At 60.8% G+C, this 24157-nt stretch overlaps 4 protein-coding genes and 1 non-coding gene across 9 annotated transcripts; 4 read left to right on the top strand and 1 right to left on the bottom strand.

Annotated features, from left to right (window-relative positions):
• Positions 1-39: 39 nt before the first annotated feature.
• PUSL1 (pseudouridine synthase like 1) lies at positions 40-3293 on the top strand. 2 transcript variants are annotated; one of them, XM_006196972.4, is made up of 8 exons: positions 40-222; positions 467-524; positions 617-804; positions 963-1112; positions 1201-1371; positions 2165-2219; positions 2298-2460; positions 2917-3293. In XM_006196972.4, the coding sequence occupies exons 1-8, from the start codon at positions 146-148 to the stop codon at positions 2970-2972; spliced, it is 918 nt and encodes a 305-aa protein (XP_006197034.2). In that variant the 5' UTR covers positions 40-145; the 3' UTR covers positions 2973-3293. The 2 variants fall into 2 exon arrangements, with proteins under 2 accessions (XP_006197034.2, XP_072831769.1); XM_072975668.1 differs by lacking the exon at positions 963-1112.
• On the bottom strand, positions 3202-14918 carry INTS11 (integrator complex subunit 11). 2 transcript variants are annotated; one of them, XM_072975667.1, is made up of 17 exons: positions 14765-14918; positions 12714-12811; positions 12150-12223; positions 10812-11040; positions 6961-7059; positions 6840-6874; positions 6483-6621; positions 5935-5999; positions 5578-5767; positions 5298-5381; positions 4779-4868; positions 4505-4667; positions 4288-4395; positions 4131-4192; positions 3910-4052; positions 3697-3826; positions 3202-3584 (listed from the first exon to the last, which is right to left on the bottom strand). In XM_072975667.1, exons 1-17 carry the CDS (start codon positions 14790-14792, stop codon positions 3522-3524), a joined length of 1800 nt encoding a protein of 599 aa, XP_072831768.1. In that variant the 5' UTR covers positions 14793-14918; the 3' UTR covers positions 3202-3521. The 2 variants fall into 2 exon arrangements, with proteins under 2 accessions (XP_072831768.1, XP_072831767.1); XM_072975666.1 differs by having other exon boundaries at positions 12714-12856; positions 14765-14909.
• TRNAS-AGA (transfer RNA serine (anticodon AGA)) lies at positions 8329-8409 on the top strand. The gene has a single exon. It is a non-coding gene; the product is annotated as a tRNA-Ser (tRNA).
• Positions 14919-14982: 64 nt separating the features above from the next.
• CPTP (ceramide-1-phosphate transfer protein) lies at positions 14983-18864 on the top strand. 3 transcript variants are annotated; one of them, XM_072975670.1, is made up of 3 exons: positions 14983-15059; positions 16999-17133; positions 17311-18864. In XM_072975670.1, exons 2-3 carry the CDS (start codon positions 17012-17014, stop codon positions 17831-17833), a joined length of 645 nt encoding a protein of 214 aa, XP_072831771.1. In that variant the 5' UTR covers positions 14983-15059; positions 16999-17011; the 3' UTR covers positions 17834-18864. The 3 variants fall into 3 exon arrangements, with proteins under 3 accessions (XP_072831771.1, XP_072831770.1, XP_072831773.1); XM_072975669.1 differs by having other exon boundaries at positions 14997-15078; XM_072975672.1 differs by lacking the exon at positions 14983-15059 and adding an exon at positions 15085-16327.
• Positions 18865-20514: 1650 nt separating this feature from the next.
• Positions 20515-23845, top strand: TAS1R3 (taste 1 receptor member 3). The gene is made up of 5 exons (XM_072975665.1): positions 20515-20906; positions 20987-21769; positions 21903-22106; positions 22189-22309; positions 22471-23845. The coding sequence occupies exons 1-5, from the start codon at positions 20640-20642 to the stop codon at positions 23433-23435; spliced, it is 2340 nt and encodes a 779-aa protein (XP_072831766.1). The 5' UTR covers positions 20515-20639; the 3' UTR covers positions 23436-23845.
• The last annotated feature ends 312 nt before the right edge of the window (positions 23846-24157 follow it).

The raw sequence follows: 24157 nt of genomic DNA, 5'->3' as shown, positions 1-24157 counted from the left end.
CGAAAGCGCAGGCGCAGGCGCGGGAGCTGCCTTGGGGGCGTGGCCATGGTGCGCGCGCACGCAGGCCCACGTGCGGCCTCTGCCCTCTTGGCGCTCCGCGGGCTCCGGTTCTGCTGGGTCCCGCTCCGCCCGGTCCGGCCTGGCCATGGGCGTCGGCCTGGCCGCGGGCTCGGTGCGCGTACGCTACCTCGTGTACTTCCAGTACTTGGGCACAGACTTTAAGTACGTCCTCCGGGCCCCCCTTGTGTAGCCTGGCGCCGTGGGGAGCACCCGAGCTTGACCAGGAGAGCGGCGGCCGGCCAGCACCAGAGGAGAGGGCGGGAGCTAAGTTTAGGATCCGCGCCTCTGGCCTCGGGCCCTGGCCCGGAGAAGACTGCACGGCCACATTTGGCTGCAGAGGGCGGGGCGGGTGGAGCACGGGACGGGCCGGCCTCGGCGCGCTAACCTCCGCTCGCCCTTTCTGCAGCGGAGTAGCGGCCGTCAGGGGTGCCCAGCACGCCGTCGGGGTCCAGAACTACCTGGAGGTGAGCTCCGCTGGCCCGCGCCCGGGATGAAGGAGGGGGACGCCAGGGAGGGGCAGATGGGAGCTCTGCTCGCGGACGCCATGTCCCGCTAGGAGGCCGCAGAGCGGCTGAACTCGGTCGTGCCTGTCAAGTTCACCATCTCCAGCCGTACGGATGCTGGAGTCCACGCCCTAAGCAACGCGGCGCACTTGGATATCGAGCGCCGCTCAGGCCAGCCACCCTTCACCCCTGAGGAGCTGACGGAGGCCCTCAACACCCACCTGAGGCACCCGGCCATCCGGTGAGTGTTGCTGGGCTCTCCCGGGACTCTTGCACTATGGGTAGAGGCGGAAGGTCAGGAAAAACTGTATCTGGACAGAACTTCTTGCGGGTGATGGGGGAGATGCCGAGATGTCACTTGAACAGGTGGTGGGGTCATTCCTGGCCTGACTCCCACAGGGTACTGCAGGCTTTCCGTGTGCCCAGTGACTTCCATGCCCGCTACGCAGCCACGTCCAGGACCTATCTGTACCGCCTGGCTACTGGCTGCCCCAGGCCTGACCAGCTGTCTGTGTTTGAACGAAACCGGTGCTGGGCACTGCGGGCAGAGTAAGTGGGTATGAGACTGAGCAGGAGGGGGTTGCCAGACCCACCTGGCTGGTGGTTCACTCCTGACCTCTCACCTGGCTCCTTACAGCTGCTTGGATGTGGCTGCCATGCGGGAGGCCGCCCAGCACCTCCTGGGTACACATGACTTCAGTGCCTTCCAGTCGGCGGGCAGCCCAGCCGCCAGCTCAGTGCGCACACTGCGTCAAGCCTCAGTGTCTCCCGATCCAACCAGCCCCTTTGTCCTCCCCCAGGAGAGCAGGTGAGGAAGGGCAGCCTGCACTCTGGTCTGGAGGCTGCAAAGGCTGGATTTAGTTCCAGTACCTTCCCTGATGAGGGCAGTACAGAGGCAGGACTGGGGGCTCCCGGGGCACGCGTTGGCTGTCGGGGAGGACGTGCTGGTCAGCTGAATGGTATGGCCCCAACACACCCAAAGTCTGCAACTGTGCCCTCCCCCAAGGCTGGGGTCCTTTCTGGAGCTGCCAACTATAGATTCTGGCAGCTGCAGAAAAGGTTCCACTGGGTGGAAGCGCCAGGCCAGTGGTTCCAGCCCAGTCTGGCAGGGGTTGGTGCCCCTGGCTCTAGCACTGTATTGGGGCCTCTGGCCAGATGACAGCTACTGACTTTCAGAACCTTCCCAGTTAGGGCTAGCACTGAAGGGAGGAGGGGTTTCTGCACAGCCAGCCTGGGACCCAAAGACCTGGGGCTTGAGTCTCGGGGAGATGAACTGGCTGGCTGCACCCTCTCCCTCAGCTGTGCCAGAGCCCACAGCAGGACCGCAGCCTCGGCAGCACCTCCACCTGCGGGCCTCATCCCCACAGCCGAGGCCCCCAGGACGTTCTCCTGTCCCTCCCTCTCACAAGTGTCCCCTCTCTGGTTTTAGTCTCTTCCACCAAACTGGTGGGGTGGGGTGGTCAGTGGAGGTCTCTGGGGTGAAGGGGAGGGTGGGAACCAGTCATTCCCCACCCCCTGCCCTGTCCTCCTCCTTGTCTGAGGCCACACTACAGGATGGGGCTGCCCTGAGGCCATGACGTCACAGGTGCCCCTGCCCTCAGGAAGCTGCAGTTCTGGAGCCTGGAGTTTGAGAGCCAGTCTTTCCTGTACAGACAGGTGGGCTCTGTCCTGGGGCCCTCCCGGGGGTGGGGCCCAGGGCTGGGGCAGCTGCAGCAGTCTGGTCTTGGGTCACAGGTGCGGAGGATGACAGCTGTGCTGGTGGCTGTGGGGCTGGGGGCTTTGACACCTGCTCAAGTTAAAGCAATTCTGGAGAGCCGGGACCCCCTGGGCAGACACCAGACCCGTGTGGCCCCAGCCCATGGCTTATTCCTGAAGTCAGTGCTCTACCCGGACCTTGGTAAGAGGTGGCAGCTTGAGAAGGTCCCTGTTTGTTACCCCTGACCAACCCTTCCCAAGGCTGGGTCTTTGCTGGGGCCAGGCCTCTCAGTGGCGGTGTTAGCCCAGCAGTCAGGAATCCAGCATGTGTGCAATAGGAAAGCCAGGCCCCAGGGGGCAGGGAGGTCCCAAGTTAGCCAACAGACCTCAGGCTGGAGACCAGTAGCCCACAGGCAGGCAGGCAGCTTTGAATAGAGGTGCCGCAGCCCCTCAGTCCAAGCTCCACTCCTACATGGCCCCTATGGGGGAGTTTCCGGTGGGGGAGGGAGGCTGAGAGGGGGGTTCCAGAAGGCAGCATAAGTTAAGAGGGCTCTGAATCCTGGGGCAAAGGCAGGGGCTCCGTAGCCATGCTGAAGGCTCTGGCCCAGCCCCTGCAGAGACTGCCTTGCTCTGAAAATGACCTGGAGTTTGTCGGCAGGGTCTGCCCCCATGCAGCCTCATGCGCCCTCCGAGTCCACGGCACAGAAGTCCTGACAACCCCCGGATGCCCAGACAAGGTCACAGCAGCCATGGCGTGCTAGGCCCAGCTGCTGGACCCTGCCCCCTCTGCACACCATTGTGCCAGGCTGGAGCCAGCCCTGTGTTGTCCTGGGGCCACAGGAGGCCCCCTGCCTCCTGTCAGTCTGTGCTTGCCCCAAGTTCCCACCTCCCTAGGCACCTGCAGGAGATAGGTGCAAGCACCAGGAAGGGAGACACCCAGGCAGCCTGTGGTTCTGTTTTTAATGGAAATCAGTACCCCGGGAGCCCCTAACCATCTTCCGGGGGCCCAGGAGTAGAAATAAAAGGTGAAGAGGCCACCTGGCCCCTGTATTTCTTTGGCCAAAAGCAGCTGCTTGGGCAGGTGCATGGCCCTGTGGTTTCCCCACGGGTGAGGTTCCACATCGAAGACACAGGGCAGAGCCTGGGGTGGGAGCCAGGTCCATCTGGCTAGGCCAGGGCAGAGCCAGGTGCAGACAGTTCTGGAGTGGAGACCAGGTCCCTTCGGCTGGGAAAGGGCAGAGGCGGGTGCCTGACAGTGGGGCCTCAGCTGGCCTGGGGCAGGCCCTTCTTGAGCAGAGACGTGAGGTAGCTTCCCAACTCCTCATCCTACAGCCAAAGGCAAGTGGGGGCTGTTGGCTCCTCCCCCCCACCCCACCCAGGCAGCCTAGGGTGATGGGGTGACCCCACCTGTCCTAATCCACTACCAGGGGCCGCTCACCTGGTAGGTCCAGGAGACCAGCAGCACCTTGGTGCTTGGGTCCTCTGAGTGGGCGGCAGCCTGGATGAGGATGGACTCCACGGTCACGGAGCCGTCAGGAAGGTGCTGCACGCAGTGGTCCTTGAGGACACTGCAAGGAGGCTTGGTGAGACTCTGCCTGTGCCCCATTCACACCCTGCCCCCCAGGGCCAGAGGGGTGGGTGCAGCGCCCACCTCTTCAGGTGGCTGTACACGCGCAAGGCTGTCTCCTGCTCCTTGCGTGTGTCGTGCAGGTGCACACGGCAGGTGAAGCGCAGCTGGTGCTCGGATAGGCCCAGCTCCTTGAGGGCCTGCTCTGAGGACACGAGCCGGAAGTTCTGCAGGGCAGTGGCAGGTCAGAGAGCTTGGGAGCAGGCCCCGCCCCCGCCCCTGCCCCATGACTGCTGCGCACTCACACTGTCCTTCATGATCAGGGTGCCGTGCAAGAGCCGGGGCTTCTTGGCATCCGGGAGTAGCCCTGTGAGGAAGGGGCAGGGGCAGGGGCTGGAGCTGTCTGTGGGGCCACCTGCCCAGCAGCTGCCCCGCCCCACCCAGCGTGCCCTGCCCACATACCCTGTGCCATCTCCCGCTTCAGCAGCCCCAGCGAGATGCCCACAGGGATGCTGGGGCTTGTGGACAGCGTCACCGTCTCGCCGTTGGCCGGCATATAGCAGCTGACCCCTGGGCCAGGGGGTGAGAGAGCCTCAGTCCAGGGGGCCTGGCCCTGCCTGCACCAGGCCCTGCCTGAACCCCCCCCTCACCCATGCCCACCCTCGCATGGGCTGCCTACGGAATTCCTGCTCAATCTTTTGCTTCAGAAACTCCATCTTCTTGGCCTCGCCATGCACCAGCAGCACGTTCTCTGGCTCCGCCTGGCCCACCAGCTGCATGATGCCCTTGGCGTCTGCGTGGGCACTGAAGGACATGTACTCCACCTGCATCTTGACCTCCAGCTGCAGTGTCACAGCACGCATGCGAGCTGTCAGCACAGGGGCAGCTCTGAGGCCCCACCCGCCCAGCAGGGGTTCCACAGAGCTGGGGGAGGCAGGGTAGGGGTGACTCACCACCTGCCGACCCTCCATCTCCAGCTTGCGCTGCCCACTGAGGATCTTGTGGCCCACGGTGCCCTGCACGCAGTAGCCAGGCATGATGACCTGTAGGGAGGGAGGGATGGTGCTGGCTGCTGCCCTGGACCCCACAGGCCTCCCACTTCCCACCTCGGGGTTTCCTCCAAGGACACCCCCCTGCCCACCCTTTCTGCCCGTCTGAACCTGAGCCCTTCCTTGGTAGAGGCCCCTTGCCATTCCAGGCCTCACGCAGACCCAGGGACGCTCAGGGTCTCAGCACAAGTGTGCCCAGGCCTGACACCACAATGGCTGCTCAGGAGGCCGAGGGCTTCCCTGCCTGGTACACATGGACCAAGATGCAGCAGGAGTCTGAGCTGCCTGGGTCGGACACCAGAGCCCAGAGTACCAAACCTCCTGAAAGCAGCAATGTCCCCAAGCCAGGGAGAGCCTGACCCCCCTACCCCTGCCCAACCTCGCCAGCACTCCAGGGCCTGGCCCTGGGGTCCAGACCCGCACCATGTTCCTCTCACTCCCTGCCCACTTCCGGAAGATCTGGAGGGATTGGCCAGCATGCAGCATCCCTGGTGTGGCAAACACGACCTGCGGACGGGAGTGGGGGCGGGTGGTCAGGGCAGCAGAACCCCACCTGCCCTCAGAGCCTTCTGACTTCCCTGCTTCCCAGCACGGGGGCATCGCGCTCCCTGCATGACCTGCAGGCAGGGCCCCAGCCTGGCAGGACCCCCCAACCCTGACCGCACCATTGGACCGGGGCTTTTGGCAAATCCCCCGGCCGCACCATCGGACCAGGGCTGTCGGCAAACGCCCGGTCGAAGGCCTTGATGTGCTTGAATTCAAACATGTTCCTCTGCACAAAGGTCTTCCGGATCTTCTGGTTGGTCCAGGGGATAAAGAGCTTGTAGTAGTGGTTGGCCTTCTCCGTCAGACCCGTGGAGAAGTAGATGGGGGCCTTCAGGTCCATGCGCTCCCTGTAGCCAGGGCAGGACGTGGTGGAGAGGCTGCCAGGCAGGGCCTGCCTGGGGCCCCACATGCCCTCAGCTAGGCTGAGTCCAGTGCAAGGAATGCCACTCCCTGACACCTCCCACCCTACGGCCAGCAGGCCAGGGCTTCCAGAAGCCGTCCTGGCTGCACCTACCAGAAGGTCTCCAACAGGATGCAGAGCTCCTGAGCGCGGCCCAGAGCAAACACGGGGATCAGCACCTGCAGGGGGAGGGTAGGGAGGGCAAGGGCGGCTCGGGCTGGAACCCTGGCCACGTTGACCACCCCCAAGCACAGTGGTGGCAGTGGCTCCCTGTGGCTGCCTTCTAAGGGAGCAGCTGCTGTGAAGACCAGCCCTGCTGGCAGCTCTGATGGCTGAAGGCTGTGTCTACTGAGGTCATGGCCTGGCATCTGCATGGCTGAACTGTAAACAGCCCCCCACATTCTGCCCCCAGCCAGTCTGTCCAAAAGTGACCATGGCAGACGCTCTGGCCAGCCCTTCACTGGGATCTGAGACATGAAAGCCAACGAACCCCCACTGAAGGATCTAAAAGGTGAATTTTCCCTCCCATTCTGAGCATAACCTCTTCCCTCTATGCCCGCAACACAGCACCCTGGCCCCTGACCACCTGCCAGGGGAAGCTGAAAGGCCTGGGGGCCATGAGGCCCAGCCCTGCCTGGTGCCCATCACCCCACGGCTGCTACCTTCCCACCACGCTCCACGGTCTCGTGAACCTTCTTCAGGAAGTCTCGCTCCCGGCAGCGCTTGGAGTCTCGGATGGTGGTTGCGTACGTGGACTCTGTGATGAGCAGGTTGGGGCGGCATTTGTCGATCCAGGCAGCTCTAGAACAGGTGGACAGGGCTCACGGTGGCCAGGTTTGGAGCAGCCCCTGGATGCCAGCCCCTGCCCCTCTGCACAGGCCCCAGCAGTCAGACGCCACAGGCAGCACCTGAGGGGGGCTGGCAACGAGCTGATCCCTGGGAACCTGGCACACCCCTGAGGGTCGCTGCGCTGCCGGGGCCCCACAGGGTGAAACAGACACACTAGCCGGCCTACCTACCCCAAGTGCCGGTCCGGGGTCATGTTGTAATCACCCTGCAAAGGACGTGGCAGTGAGGAGGGTGCCTCCTCCCTCTCCCCGGCCAGGCGGTCCTTCCTGTGCCCCAGATGCTTCCACTGACCGTGTAGACCACAGACTCTGAGCCCACTTTGATCTGGAACATGGCTGCTCCCAGCACGTGGCCTGCATAGTAAGCCTTGATTTCCAGTTCATCGTCCACCTACGAAGAAAAGGGCTGAACTCAGGTCTGCAGGTGGTGCTGGGCAGGCGGTTGGTTAAGGGAGGATGGCAGAGGGGCAGGGAGGTGGGGCACGGACACGGACGACGTCTTCTAAGCCTTTTGTTGTCCCTGTTTTTCACACACGAAGCTCAGTTCTCAATCAAAAGCAACCAGACACCAGAAATGAGACAACAGGGACGAAACCAAGAGAAGTAACAGTCTGGAGGAGCAAACTCGGGACTCCTGAAGTTCTCAGACGCGGACTTCAAAGGACTGTGGCCAATGTATTCAGAGATAGAGGAGGATTGAGAAGGTCGGCCAAAAACTACAAATCACTTTTCACAATGTAGGAATTTTAAAGCCAGAAATGATAACAACCCAAACTAAGAATCCAACGACCCACAGCACCCAAGGCAGTCTACAGACGCAGCACAATCCTGTCCAATGCCAATGGCTTTCTTCACAGAACCAGAACAAATAACTGTAAAATCTGTATGGAAACACGAAAGACTGTGAATAGCCAAAACAACCTTGAGAAAGAAGAATGGAGCTGGAGGAATCAGGCTCTCTGACTTCAGATGACACTGTAAAGCTACAGTCATCAGAACAGTGTGGTACTGGCACAAAAACAGAATATAGATCAATGGAACAGGATAGAGAGCCCAGAAATAAACCCGCACACTTATGGTCAATTAATCTATGACAAAGGAGGCAAGAATATACAATGGAGAAAAGAGTGTCATCAGTAAGTCGTGCTGGGAAAACTGGACAGCTACCTGTAAAAGACCAACATTAGAATGTTTTCTAACACCATATACAGAAATAAACTCAAAATGGATTAAAGACCTAAACATAAGACCAGAAACCAGAAAACTCCTAGAGGAAAACATACACAGAGCACACTTTGACATAAATTGTAGCAATATTTTTTTTGGATTTGTCTCCTAAAGCAAAGAAAATAAAAACAAAAATAAACAAATGGAACCTAATTAGACAAAGCTTTTGCATCCACAAAATGAAAAGACAACTTGCTGAATAGGAGAAAATATTTGCAAATGACATGACCTATAAGGCATTAATATCCAAAATATATAAATAGTTCATACAACTCAACATCCAAAAAACAACCTGATTAAAAAATGGGCAGAAGACCTGAACAGACATTTTTACAAAGAGGACGTGTAGATGGCCAACAGGCACGTGAACAGATGCTCAGCATCCCTAGTCAAATCAAATACAGGGAAATGCAGATCAAAACCACAATGAACAGGAGGGTATAGCTCAGTGGTAGAGTGCTAGAGTGCGTGCTTAGAATGCACAAGGTCCTGGGTTCGATCCCCAGTGCCTCCATTAAAATAATAAATAAACCTGATTACCTACACCCCACCAAAAAAATAAAAATTAAAAAAAAACCCAACACAATGAGATATCACCTCACACCTCTCAGAACAGCCATCATCAAAAAGGCCACAGATAACAAATGCTGGTGAGGACGTGAAGAAAAGGGAACTTTCGTGCACTGTTGGTAGGAATGTAAATCAGTGCAGCCACTGTGGAAAACAGTATGGAAGTTCCTCAAAAAACTAAAAACAGAACTACCATATGACCTAGCAATTCCAATCCTGGGTATATATCTGAAAAAATGGAAACATTAATTCAAAAAGATACATACACCCCAATGTTCACAGCAGCATTATTTGAAATAGCCAAGACATGGATGCAACCTAAGTGTCCATCGACTGATGACTGGATAAAGAAGCTGTGGGATATTTATACAATGGAGTACTACTCAGCCATAAAAAAGAAATTTTGCCATCTGCAGCAACATGGATGGACTTGGAGGACATTATGCTAAGTGAAATGAGTCAGACAGAGAGAGACAAATACTGTATGATATCATTTGTATGTGGAACCTAAAAGATGTAACACGGTCAATATAACAAAAAGAAGCAGACTCACAGATACAGAGAACAAATTAGTGGTTACAAGTTGGGAGAGGGAAGGGGGAGGGGCAAGACTGGGGTAGAAGATTAAAAGGAATAAACTGTCACATATAAAATAAATAAACTACAAGGACACATTTTACAACACAGGGAGTATAACCAATATTTTACAATAAGTGGAGTATAATCTTTAAAAATTGAATCACCGTGCTTTACACCCGTAAGTCATGTAATACTGTAACTCAACTATATATTAAGCTTTCTAAAAAGGAATTTGACAGATGAGTTTAACAGCATGTTACTGAGAAGAGAATTAATGAACCAAGATGTCCGGAAGAGGATATCCAGCTCAGAGCATGGAGGAACAGGATGGGGAGGGTGTGGGGAAGAAAGGTCTGGCATTTGGCTGACAGGGCCCAGCTGGGAGGAGAGCAGCAGGCAGAACTGCAGATCCAGGAGGCCCCGCATGAGAGCAGGCTCAGCAAGACGAGAGGGGGGGTCCACACCACATGCCCGCCACAGCCCATGGGGAACAACACCCTCCTCCAAGCAGCCCGAGAAAGATTCTCTTCTGAACAGCAGGTAGGAAGACTACAGCGCTGAAAGTAATGGTCACCCTAATGAAAGCAGTCTTTCAACGAGGGTGAAATAAACCCATCTGAGAATTCATCACCAGCAGACCCGCACCTGCCGTCCCCAGGCAGAGGGTGAATTATCCTAAACAAGAAGCAAAGGATGCAGGGAGCAGAGACAGTGGGCAGCTGGCGAGCCTGACGTGGCCAGCATGCAGGAGGAGGCTGTGCCGGCTGCACACACGAGGGAATCCAAGCACCCGGAGGCACGGCCTGCGTGTCCGGGAAAGAGTCTTAAGTTCCAAGTACCTTAGACTTTTGTTGTTGTGGATGTTTTGTAATCTCTACCGCCAGAAAAATTACAAAACAATATATCGTTACTAACCAAATTAGAGGAGAAACAGAATCTTAAAAAATCGGCGGGGGGAGGGTATAGCTCAAGTGGTGGAGCACATGCTTAGCATGCATGAGGTCCTGGGTTCAATCCCCAGTACCTCCTCTAAAAAAAAATAAATGAACCGAATTACCTCCCCCCAAAATAAAAAAAATTGAATAATACAGTAAGTAAAAAAAAAAATTTTTTTAAATCAATCCAGAAAAAAGCAATAAACTGGGGGAAATAACAGAAGAGACAGGACAAGCAGGAAGCAGATGGTAGAAGGCTCCCAGAGTTGCCTTATTCGTGCAGAGTCCAAACTCTCCCCCTGAGGGACAGGTTAACAGGCTGGACTGAACACAAACCATGTGCTTCTTCAAAGAACCACAAATAAAACATGCTGCAGGAAGGACAAAGTAAATAGTCAGGAAAGGACGTCTGTGCAAACACCCCCCAAAGGTGGGGAGCTGGGGCTGAACCTCGCGTGACGAAGGGTTCAACCAGAAGGATCAGATGGCCCCAGACTTAAAAACCGAATAACCAGCAAAGCCAAGACTAAGGAGAAACAGACAAATCCACAACCTTTGGGGTAAACTTCACCAAAGCTGATGTCACTTCCCACCTACGACACTTCACTTCCTCACTGACCTGCGCACAACAGCCACTGAGACGAAGCCCAGACTCCACTGCCCGGTACCGGGCTGGCCTGCACTGCCCACCGGCGAACGGGAGCTCTGGGGAGCCTCTGACCTGGCCCCCAGGGTGCTCAGAGCTGGAGCAGCGGCAAGGGCCCCGCCCAAGTGCTGCTGCCCCTGGGGCCAGACAGAAGAGAGTACAAGGTGGGGTGTTTGCAGCCCTGACCTGGACTGTCTGGTGGAGGTGGACGGCCACCACCTTCTTCATGCAGTCCTTGATCATCTGGGACGTGAAGAAGTTGGCCTCACCCTTCTTGTCCACGGCGATCTTACGGTAGTCCTCCAGCAGGATGGGGCAGATGGCCTGGGTGGGCTGGGTCATGTAGATGGGCCCGTCGTAGCCCACCATCTCGCTGAAGTAGGGCAGTGCCCCACAGTGGTCCAGGTGGAAGTGGCTGGGGGTGCACTGCCCGTCAGCCGGGGCCCCACTCCCCAGTGAGCCCCACCCCTCACCGCCCCTGTGCGCCAGCCCGGGCTCAAGGTCAGCCACTCACTCTCCTCCACTCCGAGTGCCTGCTGTGTGTCACTCTGCCCTAAGTATGCACTGAGGAGTGAGGAAGGGGCAAGAGAGGTGACCCTGCTGTCACCTGGGACTTAGACCCTGAACGTCCAGCACAGCAATAACTACTCCAGGCACCACACGTGTCAGACGTCACGTCCCAGGAAGAAACAGAAAGGCGCTGGGGGACAGCGTATTTGAGTCACCATCCTGGGTGGCGGTCGGGAAGACAGAGAAGGGCTGGCAACAGGATGAGGCCTGGGAAGGCACCAGGGCAGGGGGAATAGCGGTGCTGTGCCCGTCCCCAGGCGGAGCCGACCCACCGGGTGTAAGCCTAGGTCCAAGGAGGGGCCAGGACCACAGGGACCCCCAGCTGGGGACAAGGCTGCCTCAGGTTTGCAGGTCCCTGAGCTGCAGGTGTGGGGGGTGGGGACAGGCAAGAGGCCACTGAGGTCATCTAGGCCACCTGGTGAAGGTCAGGGTGGTGAGGGGGGCTGGGTCCCAGAAGTGTTTGTCTAGGGGAGTGTGGGGGTGGGGAGGCTGGACCTTGAGCCTGGAGGTCAGGAGCAGAGTGGTTGAGGACCTGGGGAGGCCCGCAAGATTGAGGACTGGCCAGGAGGGTATGGTCACTGCTGCTAACAGTGTTGAGAGGCTGAGTGCCAAGCCCTGGGCTCAGCAGCTGAGACGCACTATTGGTGGGGTGGCCCCCAAGCGCCTGCTGCCCATCTTCCTGGGGCACCCGGGGCTCCTTCCCATGGCACTGGGGCGAGAGGTACAGCCAACAGGCACACACAGCTCAGAGGACCCCCTGGCTCTACGAGGCCGGCCTTGCCCACCAAGGAGCAGCCATGAACACCTATGACCACAGTGTCCAGCAGTGGAAAAGCCAGCCCCGAGGGTGAGGAACCTGGGACAGAACCCGGGCTGGCGGCAGCCCTCAGCCTACACCCCCCAACAGGGCCCGGGAGGCGGGGAAGGCAGGAGCTGGCAGTGTCAGGCGCCCACCTGATGATCACACAGTCCAGGAAGTCCGTCAGCCGGCCGTTGCGGGTAATGTAGGAAAAGTCAGGGAAGCGCCTCTGCCAAGCCGAGAGAAAGCGTCAGGACGGGCAGGCTGCCTGGGTCTGCAGGAGCTGGAGGGAGCTGCCCCCAGGGGGATGAGGGTGCAGGCTGACCCTGGACACTGCCCCCCCCCACCCCACAGGCCCTCCAGGACTGCTGACTATGCACAGCCTCCAAGCATGCAGAGAGGGGGTCAAACTGCCAGACCAGTAACCCAGCCAGAAGCCCAGCCTGCAGTCACCGAGCCAGCCCCACACAGCCCTGCACTGACCCACCCCCAACACAGGGTGCCCCGCCTGTTAAGTGATGGTGGGGGGCTGCGCAGGGATGCAGTGATCCCAGACCCACCTGCCTCCTACCAATGCTCACGTGCTCAGACCATCCCCACTCCATGTAACAGACCCTAAGACTCCAAGGCCTGAGTCCTACTGCTGGCGGTGACTGAAGTGGCCTGGGCGATGGCTGCCCACCCTCGAGTGCCTCTGGGCCACCTTCCCCAGGACTCACGTCGTCGCTGAAGCCCATGTGCATCCCGCAGTCCAGCATGACGTTCTTGCCCCCGATGGAGACCAGAATGCAGCTTCGGCCAACATCCTGGCCAGCCCCTGAACAGGAGGGCGGGTGAGAGGTGCTGCCTGCCTCCGCGGCCCCTGCAAGGACAGCCCCAAGGCCAAGGCCAAGCCGCCTGCTCCACAGGATGCTCTGGGCCCCTCACCCTGCAGAACACTCAGTGGGCTGGGGAAACAGACTTCTGTGGCTGCTGTGTGGACGTGTGAGAGAAGCATCTCCACCTCCACACATGGAGAAGGGAAATGCACAGGGAGGGGACAAGGCGCCAAGGCCACCTCGGGCTCTTCCCCACTGCCTCAGGCCCTGCCACTCCCCTCTCCAGGCAGCTGCACAGCCACCCACCCACCTGGGCCCACCTGCATCTTCAAGGCCAGGGGCTGAGTAAGGTTGCTGGACACTGGTCCCAGCACTCAACAGAGGCAAGTCGAGTCTCCCTGGGGCCTCACCACTCATTCCAAAACCTTAGCAAGGGCCACATTGGAGCTGCAGGGGCCCCTGCCCTCAAGAGGCATCAGGCAGCTCCTGGTGGTGCCACTGCAGAGGGACACTATATGGCTTCAGGGCAGCCACGGGGAAACACGGCTCCCCTATTCAGCAACAACCAACTACAATGGCCGCAGTACAGATGCCCCACCACTGTCCCCTTACCAGCCCAGATCTGAACCTGAGTCCCATCCATGTTCCTGACCTCCAAGCCCTGCCCAGATGCCCCAGCCACCGTGGGGCAAATCCCAGCCACCTCACACAGCCATCTGTCACCTCTGGGGTCTAGGGGTCCAGAAGGAACACAGCCTTGCAAGGCCTGATGACAGCAAATGACAAGCTTGCCATCTTGAAACCCACAAGCCTCCCTCTGCTGCCACCTGAACCTTCTGTGAGCACCACACACACGGCTGACCAGGCCACAGCAGGTGACGGCTTCGCCTGCCCACCTCAGGCAGCTCAGCCACAAGCAGTGGCCCCGAAGTCTCTCACAGGCCTGGCCTGTTCCTACCCAGATGGCAATGTCTCAGCCGTCTTTCTGCTGCCCCTCCAGCCCAGAGCCATCCCCAGCTCAGAAGCCCTGCAAATATCTGTGGGAAGTGGAAGGGCCACCCCTCTTTACAGACAAGAACGTGAAGTCACAGAAATCCCAGGACCAGCCCACAGGCACATGAGCAATGAGAAAGGGGCCAAATGGGAAAAAGGCATGCTGGGAGGAGGATCCCGCAGAAACCCCTGGAGAAGAACCAGGAGCTAGGGAGAGTGTGGGGCTTTAGCAGCTGAGTGGGGTGCCCTGAGCCGACAGCTAAGAGAGGCCGTGGGGGTGACCACAACTATGGCAGCGTGAGATGTGTGCTCTGACCCCGCAGACCAGCGGCATGAGTGTTCTCTGCAGCTGTCAACAGCTCAGTGCCCACAGTGGGGGCTGGGTAGGCTATTCAGCAGGGAGACCTCAGGCCAGAAGAAAGGATCTGGAGCTGCGCGGGGCAGCCCAACGCGAACATGCTCCCAATGCAGGGCCCAGAGAAGGTGACAGGTTCCCGAACAGAACCGAGCGTGTGTACACGAAGAGTACTCAGACACATCTGGAAGGCTGGCCACCAAATTGATAACCCCAGTCGTTCCTGGGACACGGGACTTTGAGTGGACTCCTTCGCACCCTTCTATATTCTCTGGGCCTTTAAACTGTACACCTACGTCTTTTGCAAAAATCTTTTTTTTTTTCTTAACGCTGCAGCTGTCAAGCAAAAGGGCTGACCCGGGGTGAACCGCCGACGGGCCAAGGAGGCTGCGGGGAAGCAGGGCGCGAGACAGACGGAGGAGGTGGAAGGGCAGGGATTGGCGAGGAAGCAGAGGCAGGAGCACAGGCGCCTTGAAGCACCAGCGCAGGGCACAGGGGGCGCGCAGGGAGCACTGGGACGCCCGGGGTGGGCGCCTGCGCGGCCGCCCTGCCCTCCGAGCCCTCCCACGGCCCCTCCTCGGCGCTCCTCCCGCGCGGCACTCACCCAGGGGCGTGACCCTGATCTCGGGCATCCTGCCGCTCGCGCTCAGCGAGCCGGCGGGACCACCACGACCCCGCGAGACCCCGGCGGCAGGACCTCAGACCCAGCCACGCGCGCCCCAGTCGCGGCAACTCTCTGCGCAGGCGCAGCCCCAACGGGGCCAGCTTCCGGTGAGCCCGCCGGAAACGCGGGCCCGCGCGTCGGGACTTCTGATTGGTCGACTGGCAGCCAGTCCCGGGCGGCGAGGCGGTGGCCGGGGGTGGGGCCGCGGGGTCCCCCAGCTGCTCCGGCGGCGCAGGTGAGCGGCGGCGGCGCAGGTGAGGGGGGTGCGGCCGGCTCCGGCCGGCGGTGGGGAAACCCAGCCCAACCGAACCGGGCGGGCCGGCCTGAGCCTTGCCGAGGGGCCAACGCGGGACCCTGGGCGCGGGAGGGGGCAGCCAAGGACCCGGCTCCCGCGCCTGCCCGGACCCCAGGTCCCTGTCTCTTCCTGGGCCCCAGCTAGAGCGGGACCCGCCCAGAACCGGGGTCCCACCCAAGCGAGCCCGGCGCCACCTGAGCCCCCTTCCCGGGAGAGACTTGCAGGACTTCCCGGACAAAGCCCCGCTCCCACCCTCTGGACCTGAGGGGTAGGGCAGGGAGGGCTGCCTCCTTTTCCTGGGGGCCTTCAGCTTGCTGTCAGCCACTCTGCTCCGGTGCTCAGGCCGGCCTCCGGACGATTCCTGACCTTGGGGCTGTGGGCTGACCCTGGGGGAAACGTGGCGGTGCCCTGCATCACCTTTCCAGAGCTGGCAGGCCGCCCATCTGGGCTGCACCGCCACTGCCCTTCCTGTTGTTTCCAAGCTCTGAAAGGCTCCGGCACCTCCTGTTGGCCGCTGGCTCGCATTCTGGGCAGGAAGGCCAGGCCCGCAGGATGTCTGGTGACCAGGAAGGTAGCCTGAGGGCCTCAGAGGCCATCCGCTCGTGGACAGAAACCTGAGGCTCTGAGAGAGAGGAGCGGTGTCCTGACAGTCTCGGGAGTGCCCTCTTCCCGAGGCCAGGCACTGCTGCCCCGACACCTGAAGGGTGGATGAGCTCACCTCTGGGCTCTCGGCCTGCAGCCAGACATGCGGCCAGCCCGTGGGGCCTGCAGGGCCTCGGTACCCATTGGGCCTCATCAGATGCTCCCAGCAGCCTGGGTGGTGGCCAGGGCAGGGTGTGCTGGCCCATTCCCCCCCAGGTTGTAGGACTGGGTCTCAGGACTGTGTGTGATTTGCCCACGGGGTGGAAGGCAGAACCTGTTCAGGCACCCAGGTGTTCTCTCCTGCCTGGCTTTCGCCGTAGCTTGGGCAGCTTTCCTCCCACTGGGGCTCCCACAGGACTCCCAGCACCAAGGGCACAGGAAACCCCATGCCCAAAGGGGTAAGAACTTGTCCTGGACGTGAGGTGAGATACAGCTAAGTCCCTGCTAGAGCCACACCACAGTGCAGGCCCTGAACACCCACTAATGTGTGGTCATGGGGAGGGGCCTGTGGATGTCTTGAGAATGTGGGAAGACCTTTGGTCCAGCTGCCCTTCTGTGTGAGACATGTAAGTACAGTAGGATTGGAAAGACTGGTGTCTGTCCATCTGTCAGCAGATGCTGACCTTGCAGCCCCTGCTCTGGCTCTTGGGATTCAGCATTGAACAAGGATGCTCCCACCTCAGTCCACAGGCTCTTTCTCTGTGGTACTTGTCCTTTTACCTACCGTGTTGGAACTTCCTATCTTTGTTGTTACCCGACATACACAGACGTTTGCCACTAGACTGTGGCCCCAGGATGGCCTGGCTGTCTGTCGCACTCACAGTGCACCTGAGTGTGTGCCTGGTTCTGGGTGGGGACTCAGCAAATGCTTCTCATAATAACAGTAAGACACAATGAACAAGTAAGCAAGAAAAGCTGAGCAGAGATGCCTCCCTCGAGTAAGGCGTGGCAGTGGTTTGCCAAGCCCGAGTGGCAGGAGGGACTATGAGTTGTGGGTACGTGCTCTGGCAAAGGGCACAGCAGGGCCAGGTCGTGTGTCTGCGAGCTTGCTCCTGAGTACAGCCCGGTGGGCTCGCGGAGGAGGGGCTGACCTTGGGGTGGGGCTTCTCTCGGGCTTTCAGTGGGGAGCAACGGGATCCCAGCTGTTTCTGTCCAATTGCTTCTGTCCAAAACAATGACCCAGAGACTGAGCTGACTCACAGGGAGACAACCCTCCACCCAACTCTGTGCATTTCAGCTCCTGTTGAAGAATGGATGCCTTGGAGTCAGAATTCAATCTCCAAGTTGTCCTGGTCAGTTTCAAGCAGTGTCTCAATGAGAAGGAGGAGGTGCTGCTGGACCACTACCTCGCCGGCTGGAGGGGGCTTGTCAGGTGCGTGCAAGGGCCCCTGCCCTGCGAGGGTCCAGCCACACTTGCGGTGGGCGCCACCTGCATTCCACCAGCACTGGCAGGCACGGGCCTGTTGGGGGCCGGCCTGCTGTTGTTGCTTGCCCCTGGCCAGTCGTGCTGAGCCTTCCCGCCCTGGCTGAGCACCTGCCTCCCTCGCAGGTTCCTGAGCGGCCTGGGCACCGTCTTCTCCTTCATCTCCAAGGACGTGGTGGCGAAGCTGCAGACCATGGAGCGCCTGCGCAGCGGCCCCCAGCGGGAGCACTATAGCAGCCTGCAGTCCATGGTGGCGTACGAAGTGGGCAACCAGCTAGTGGACCTGCAGCAGCGCGCCCGCCACCCCAACTCAGGCTGCCGGACTGTGCTTCGACTACACCGCGCCTTGCACTGGCTGCAGCTCTTCCTGGAGGGTGTGCGCACCAGCCCCGAGGATGCAAGCACCACTGCACTCTGCACCGACTCCTACAATGCCTCGCTGGCCGCCTACCACCCCTGGATCATCCGCCGGGCCGTCACCGTGGCCTTCTGCACGCTGCCCACACGCAAGGTCTTCCTGGAGACCATGAACGTGGGGCCACCCGAGCAGGCTGTGGAGATGCTGGACGAGGCCCTGCCCTTCATCGAGCGCGTCTACAACGTCTCCCAGAAGCTCTACGCCGAGCACGGCCTGCTGGACCTGCCCTAGGGACTGACAGGCCCGGGCAGGGTGGGCTTCCCTCATCCAGAGCTGGGCTGGGACGGGCAGAACCTGTCCGTCATTCCACCATGGAACTTTCTGGGTCCCCCAGGGCTGGGAAAATCACTGTCCTCCTGTGAGCTGAGCTTGTCGGGAGCCACTCGGACCGCACCTCCAGCCACTGCACACGGGCTACGGGTGGGCTGCGACAGAAGGCAGGCACTGGCTGTCTGCTCCACGCCTGGCCTCTCCCTTCCCTGGGGCACCTTATCTTTACCCTCAGCCGTGTTACACACGTGTCCAGTCAAGCCTCGCCCAGGTGGGTGAAGTGCAGGAGAAGGGAGTGGGTTACCATCAGTGTTCGTGGGAAAGCTGCACCAACCTGGGGGTGAAGTCTGTGAGATGGGGGAGGTAACAGGCCCTGGGACGCGGCATCTGCCCAGCTGGGCTGCCTTGGGCCTCTCCATACAGGCCACCATCCCCAGGACAGGAAAACTCCTTGGGCAGTGGTCAGCATGGCAGGCTTTCTCCCTGCCCGTCGCCTCCTCCTTAGCCAGGGGCCTGGTTGCACTCGGCTGTGACAGCAGGACCTGGAGCCCGAGGGAAGGCCTGCCCCACCTCTGCAGACCTGCACACAGTCACTGCCTCCTGCAGCTTGTGAGTGTGTATAGCACAGCCCGAGAGCCCCCAGGAGCCTAGGACCCCTCTGGGCCATTGCTGGCCTCTCCCTCCCCAGAGTCCAGCCAGATGCTCTGTTCCCTCTTCCCTACCCACTGCCGCCCCACCCCCAGGGAGCTCCAGAAACTCAGGGTGACCTAGCACGAGGGAGGAGCCTGGACCCCTTGCCCAGCCTGACCACCACCCTGTGCTCAGGGCCCGGCCTCTCCCACTGGCTTCTCACTGTGAGCCCAGGACTTTGGGTGCCAAGGGATGGTATCCACAGCAGGTGTACATAAGTGTGAGCCACGGCGGGGGGCCCTTAGAAGCTGTAATGTGGTGATGGCTTTACCAGTGTAAATAAACTGCTTTTACAGAACAGATACTGCACGCCAGGACGGGTGTCCAGGCTCTCGGGGCAGTATCAGGCACAGGAACATGAGGCAGGCCCCGGCCCGTGTTAGGGATCTCTGCAGGCTTTAGCTTGGTCCCCCCTAACCCCTGCCAAGGCCCACATTACTGTCCCCATTTCATAGGTGAGAAGACTTAGTCACAGAATCACCTAAGGGCTGGGTTGGGAGGGCAGTCTGAGGCCAGCCACACTCACTATGGGGAGAATAAAGATCTGCCTGGGCTGCTGCCAGTGAAGGGGGCTGCTCTGTGTCAGTGGCCTGGATGGAAAGAGGACATACGTCAAGCAGGGTCCTTTTGGACATGGCCCAGAGATCAGAACTGAATAGCAGTATCCAACACAAGCCACCTCCAAGTCTCTGGCTGCGGCCTGTCTAGCTCTGTCCACCCAGGAGGGACCAGAACCCTGTGTGGTGCCAGCAAAGGGACTGGCTTGGGAGAACACCTTGGGGCCCGCCTGGGCCAGAGAGTGAGGGCTGCACATGTGTGCATGCGCATATACAAACATGCAGATGTGGGCTCTGCACGCGTGTGTATCGTGTGCGTTCTGCATGTGTGTGTGTGTGCGTGGGTCCATAATGTGCTGTGCAGCATGGGCCCTCCCCGTAGGGCAGTGGGGACAGGCAAAGACCAGGTTCCTAGACCACATCCCATAAATGTCTGGTAGGCCCCCCACCCCACCCCAGGGGCATTGCTGCTAGCCTGCCCCGGCTCCTGGCTCCCGGCTCCCACGTGCATGAGGGCCCCAGCCCCAGGCCAGGGGAGACCAGTCGCCAAGCATCCAGAGGCCTGGGGGAGCTATTAGCTTGTCCATCAGGTCCCTGTGCACACCTGGTGCTGGCCCAGCTGCAGCAGCCCATTTGGTTGTGGCATTTCCTCCCTTGTTTGCATGCACCCTCCACAGGCCCAGCTGTGAGCTCTGTTCCCACGGGGAGGCACCTGCCCGCTCCAGCGCCCGCCCCTCGCCCGCAGTGCCTCCCCAGGGCTGGAGACACTGTTTCTATGGCTACTCCCTGGGGCACTGGAACGTCCAAGCCTGTCCCACAGGCAACTGGAGGCTCCACGCCCCTCTGGTGGACAGGTCCTGCATGACCGTCTCCCCTCGAGGAACAGGTGGGCTCCAGGGGTTTGGGCACAGGCAGGTAACAAGGGCATGGTCAGTGGCTGCCCAGAGCCTGCATGCCCGGATCACTGTTGGCCACAGAGCCTGGTGGTGGTATCAGGATAACAGTCCAATGTGAGCAAAGCTGGGGGGCCCAGGAAGTAGAGGATGTCTGCGGGGCCCTGGGCAGGCAGGTGAGGACGGGCGAATGTTTTGCTAAACAAATCCTCCGCCCCTCCCTGCCCTGACTCACCATATCTGGGGCCCCACTCGATTCTCCCTCTTGCCATCCCTTCTGGAAGCTGCCATCTGCCATGCCACGCCTGGCTCTCCCGGGCCTCATGGCTCTCCTGGGTCTCACGGCTCTCCTGGGCTTGGGGGCAGGGGCCCCTCTGTGCCTGTCCCAGCAGCTCAGCATGCCAGGGGACTATGTGCTGGGCGGGCTCTTCCCCCTGGGCTCGGCCGAGGATGCAAGGCTGGGCGACAAGACATGGCCCAACACCACTGAATGCAGGTAGGGGGGCCAGGAGTGGGGGGCCAGGCTGGGTGGCTTGGGTTGGGTGTGCCCCACGAGGAAGCGGTGTCAGCCACCTCCGCCCCTGTGGCCCCAGGTTCTCGTCCCTCGGCCTGCTCTGGGCACTGGCCATGAAGATGGCTGTGGAGGAGATCAACAATGGGTCTGCCCTGCTCCCAGGGCTGCGCCTAGGTTACGATCTGTTTGACACGTGCTCAGAGCCCGTAGTCGCCATGAAGCCCAGCCTGGTGTTCCTGGCCAAGGCGGGCAGCCGCAGCATCGCCGCCTACTGTGATTACACCAAGTACCAGCCCCGCGTGCTGGCTGTCATCGGGCCCCACTCGTCGGAGGTTGCCCTGGTCACCGGCAAGTTCTTCAGCTTCTTCCTCATGCCCCAGGTGCGCCCCCGTCTCTTCCCGTGTCCCCCCACGGGCACCTCGGGAGCCACCGTGTCAGGAGTTGTCACCCGGCCCTGCAGGTCAGCTATGGCGCCAGCATCGACCGGCTGAGCAACCGTGAGACGTTCCCTTCCTTCTTCCGCACGGTGCCCAGCGACCGTGTGCAGGCAATGGCCATGGTGGAGCTGCTGCAGGAGTTCCACTGGAACTGGGTGGCCGCCGTGGGCAGTGACGATGAATATGGCCGGCAGGGCCTGAGCCTCTTCTCCAGCCTGGCCACCGCCAGGGGCATCTGCATCGCGCACGAGGGCCTGGTGCCACTGCCCTACGCCAACAGCCTGAGGCTGGGCTCAGTGCAGGGCCTGCTGCAGCGGGTGAACCAGAGCAGCGTGCAGGTGGTGGTGGTGTTCTCCTCCGCCCACTCGGCCCGCATGCTCTTCAGCTACAGCATCCACTGCAAACTCTCACCCAAGGTGTGGGTGGCCAGTGAGGCCTGGCTGATCTCGGACCTGGTCATGACGCTGCCTGGCATGGACCAGGTGGGCACCGTGCTCGGCTTCCTGCACCAGGGCGCCCCGATGCCCGACTTCTCATCCTACGTGCAGACACGCCTGGCCCTGGCTGCCGATCCTGCCTTCTGCGCCTCACTGGACGCTGAGCAGGCAGGCCTGGAGGACCACGTGGTGGGACCCCGCTGTCCCCAGTGTGACCACATCACACTGGAGAACGTGTCAGCTGCGTTGTTGCACCACCGGACGTTTGCGGCCTATGCGGCCGTGTACGGCGTGGCCCAGGCGCTCCACAATGCACTGCTCTGCAACGCCTCAGGCTGCCCCCAGCGGGAGCCCGTGCAGCCCTGGCAGGTGAGGGCATGGGAGCTGGGCCGGCTGTGCATGTGACCTGAGCCCCCAAGGAGAAGGGATGGCAGGGCAGGGGTGGCTCTGGACTGGCGGCGGCTCCCTGCCCAGACCCACCACCCTCCAACCCTCCCACTAGCTCCTGGAGAACATGTACAACCTGAGCTTCCACGCACGTGGCCTGATGCTGCGGTTCGACAGCAGCGGGAACATAGGCGTGAATTATGACCTCAAGCTGTGGGTCTGGAAGGACCTGACGCCCTCGCTGCACACCGTGGGCACCTTCGACGGCCGCCTGCAGCTCCAACACTCCCAGATGTCCTGGCACACGCAGGGAAACGAGGTGAGCACCGGGGCGCATGTCCCCAGCGACACATAGCTCTGCTGAGGCCTAGCAGAGCCTGAGCCCCAACACCCTGTCCCAGGAGCCGGTGTCCCAGTGCTCGCGGCAGTGCAGGGAGGGCCAGGTGCGCCGTGTGAAGGGCTTCCACTCCTGCTGCTACGATTGTGTGGACTGCAAGGCTGGCAGCTACCAGCGCAACCCAGGTGAGCCCGCCGAGGGGGCCTGCCCACGCTGAAGCAGGAGAGGGGGAGGGTCCCTGCAGGGTCAGGAGCACAGGCCTGGCTCTGAGGCCACAGCCCATGGCAGGGGTGAGTCTGGGATAAGCCAGTGGCCCCCAGCACCCCTCTCTCCTCCCACACCTCAGATGAACCCCTCTGTATCCAGTGTGACCAGGACCAGTGGTCCCCGGACCGGAGCACCCAGTGCTTCCCCCGCAGGCACAGGTTCCTGGCGTGGGGGGAGCCGGCTGTGCTGGTACTGCTCGTGGTGCTGGGCCTGGCTCTGAGCCTGGTGCTGGTGGCCCTGGGACTCTTCGTCTGGCACTGGGACAGCCCGCTGGTGCGGGCCTCAGGTGGGCCACGGGCCTGCTTTGGCCTGGTCTGCCTGGGCCTCGTCTGCTTCAGTGTCCTCCTGTTCCCCGGCCGGCCCAGCCCCACCATCTGCCTGGCCCAGCAGCTGCTGCTCCACCTCCCACTCACTGGCTGCCTGAGCACACTCTTCCTGCAGGCAGCTGAGATCTTTGTGAGGTCAGAGCTGCCGCCGGGCTGGGCAGACTGGCTGCAGAGCCTCCTGTGGGGGCCGTGGGCCTGGCTGGCAGTGCTGCTCGCCATGCTGGTGGAGACAGCACTCTGCACCTGGTACCTGGTGGCCTTCCCACCGGAGATGGTGACGGACTGGCAGATGCTGCCCACAGAGGCGCTGGTACACTGCCGTGTGCGCTCCTGGGTCAGCTTCGGCCTCGTGCACGCCGTCAACGCCACGCTGGCCTTCCTGTGCTTCCTGGGCACCTTCCTGGTGCAGAGCCGGCCTAGCCACTACAATGGCGCCCGCAGCCTGACCTTTGCCATGCTGGCCTACTTCATCACCTGGGTCTCCTTCGTGCCCCTCTTTGCCAACGTGCACGTGGTCTTCCAGCCCGCGGTGCAGATGGGCGCCACCCTCCTCTGTGCGCTGGGCATCCTGGCCACCTTCCACCTGCCTAAGTGCTACCTGCTGCTGTGGCGGCCAGACCTCAACACCCCCGAGTTCTTCCTGAGCGGGGGTTTGGGCGACAGCAGAGGGCTCGGGGGCAGCTGGGGTGGGGAGGAGACCCAGGGAAAGAACAAGTGACCCCTGACCTGATGACCTCACCCCAGTGAACTCAGACCTAGTCAGGCCCACACCAAGTCCCTACACAGCAACTTGCAGACTGTGCCCAGACTGCAGAGACCCCCCCCCGCCCCTAGATTCTGCTGTCCTTGACCCCACAGTGACCTCCAGGCCAGCAGTGTGCACAAGGAGCCTCGGCCCAGTGGGGTCTCACCACCTGCAGCCCCAGAGTCAGGCTCTTTCCCTGTCCCAGCAGAGCCTTGGCCTGCACAGGTGACCCAGCCCGACTGTTCCAGGCAGAGGCCCGTGGAGGGCTGCTGTGGGCCCCTGCAGCCCATGCTGAGCACTCAGGAAAGCCCCTGGCCCAACCACTTGAAGGCCAAGCTGGGCATCACTTGCCTGGCTGGGCCCGACCTGAGGCCCCCACCCAGCTCCCTCTCCAAGCATCACAGGAGTGGGTGGTGGGTGGGTGGGCTGGGGTCGTCTTGACCCCTCTGCAGGGGCATGTGTCTGACCGTGGGACAGAGGGCTGCTCAGGAGGGAGGGAGCACCCCGCCTCCTTTTCTCTCTCCCTGGTGGGCCCCAGCCACTAGAATGAGAGCTGTTGACTCTAGCACCACGGACAGAGCCCACACGGGGGAGGGGTGTCAGCACCAAGACCAGTGCCCGCCACAGGACCCTCTCCAGCCAGGAGCCAGCACCAGATGCAGACCCCCCACCAGAGCTGCTGTGGCCAGGAGCTC

The sequence above is a fragment of the Vicugna pacos genome, chromosome 13 (assembly GCF_048564905.1).
Source record: "Vicugna pacos chromosome 13, VicPac4, whole genome shotgun sequence".
NCBI classification, from domain to species: domain Eukaryota; kingdom Metazoa; phylum Chordata; class Mammalia; order Artiodactyla; family Camelidae; genus Vicugna; species Vicugna pacos.
The sequence above is the reverse complement of the archived record's forward strand: the minus strand, read 5'-3'. Positions and strand labels throughout refer to the sequence as shown.

Bases quoted from the DNA above. Each gene is read 5' to 3' on its own strand.
- INTS11 (XM_072975666.1), bottom strand. From the start codon at position 14,792: ATGCCCGAGATCAGGGTCACGCCCCTGG. The intron at 6,875-6,960 runs GTCAGTGGAAGC...CGTCCTTTGCAG, and splicing joins CAGAGTCTGTGGTCTACACG to GGTGATTACAACATGACCCC. The intron at 4,053-4,130 runs GTGAGTGCGCAG...ACTGCCCTGCAG, and splicing joins CCCTGATCATGAAGGACAGT to AACTTCCGGCTCGTGTCCTC.
- TAS1R3 (XM_072975665.1), top strand. From the start codon at position 20,640: ATGAAGATGGCTGTGGAGGAGATCAACAATGGGTCTGCCCTGCTCCCA. The intron at 20,907-20,986 runs GTGCGCCCCCGT...CCGGCCCTGCAG, and splicing joins GCTTCTTCCTCATGCCCCAG to GTCAGCTATGGCGCCAGCAT. The intron at 22,107-22,188 runs GTGAGCACCGGG...ACCCTGTCCCAG, and splicing joins GGCACACGCAGGGAAACGAG to GAGCCGGTGTCCCAGTGCTC.
- PUSL1 (XM_006196972.4), top strand. From the start codon at position 146: ATGGGCGTCGGCCTGGCCGCGGGCTCGGTGCGCGTACGCTACCTCGTG. The intron at 1,372-2,164 runs GTGAGGAAGGGC...CCCTGCCCTCAG, and splicing joins GTCCTCCCCCAGGAGAGCAG to GAAGCTGCAGTTCTGGAGCC. The intron at 2,461-2,916 runs GTAAGAGGTGGC...GTTTGTCGGCAG, and splicing joins AGTGCTCTACCCGGACCTTG to GGTCTGCCCCCATGCAGCCT.
- CPTP (XM_072975670.1), top strand. From the start codon at position 17,012: ATGGATGCCTTGGAGTCAGAATTCAATCTCCAAGTTGTCCTGGTCAGT. The intron at 17,134-17,310 runs GTGCGTGCAAGG...CCTCCCTCGCAG, and splicing joins GGCTGGAGGGGGCTTGTCAG to GTTCCTGAGCGGCCTGGGCA.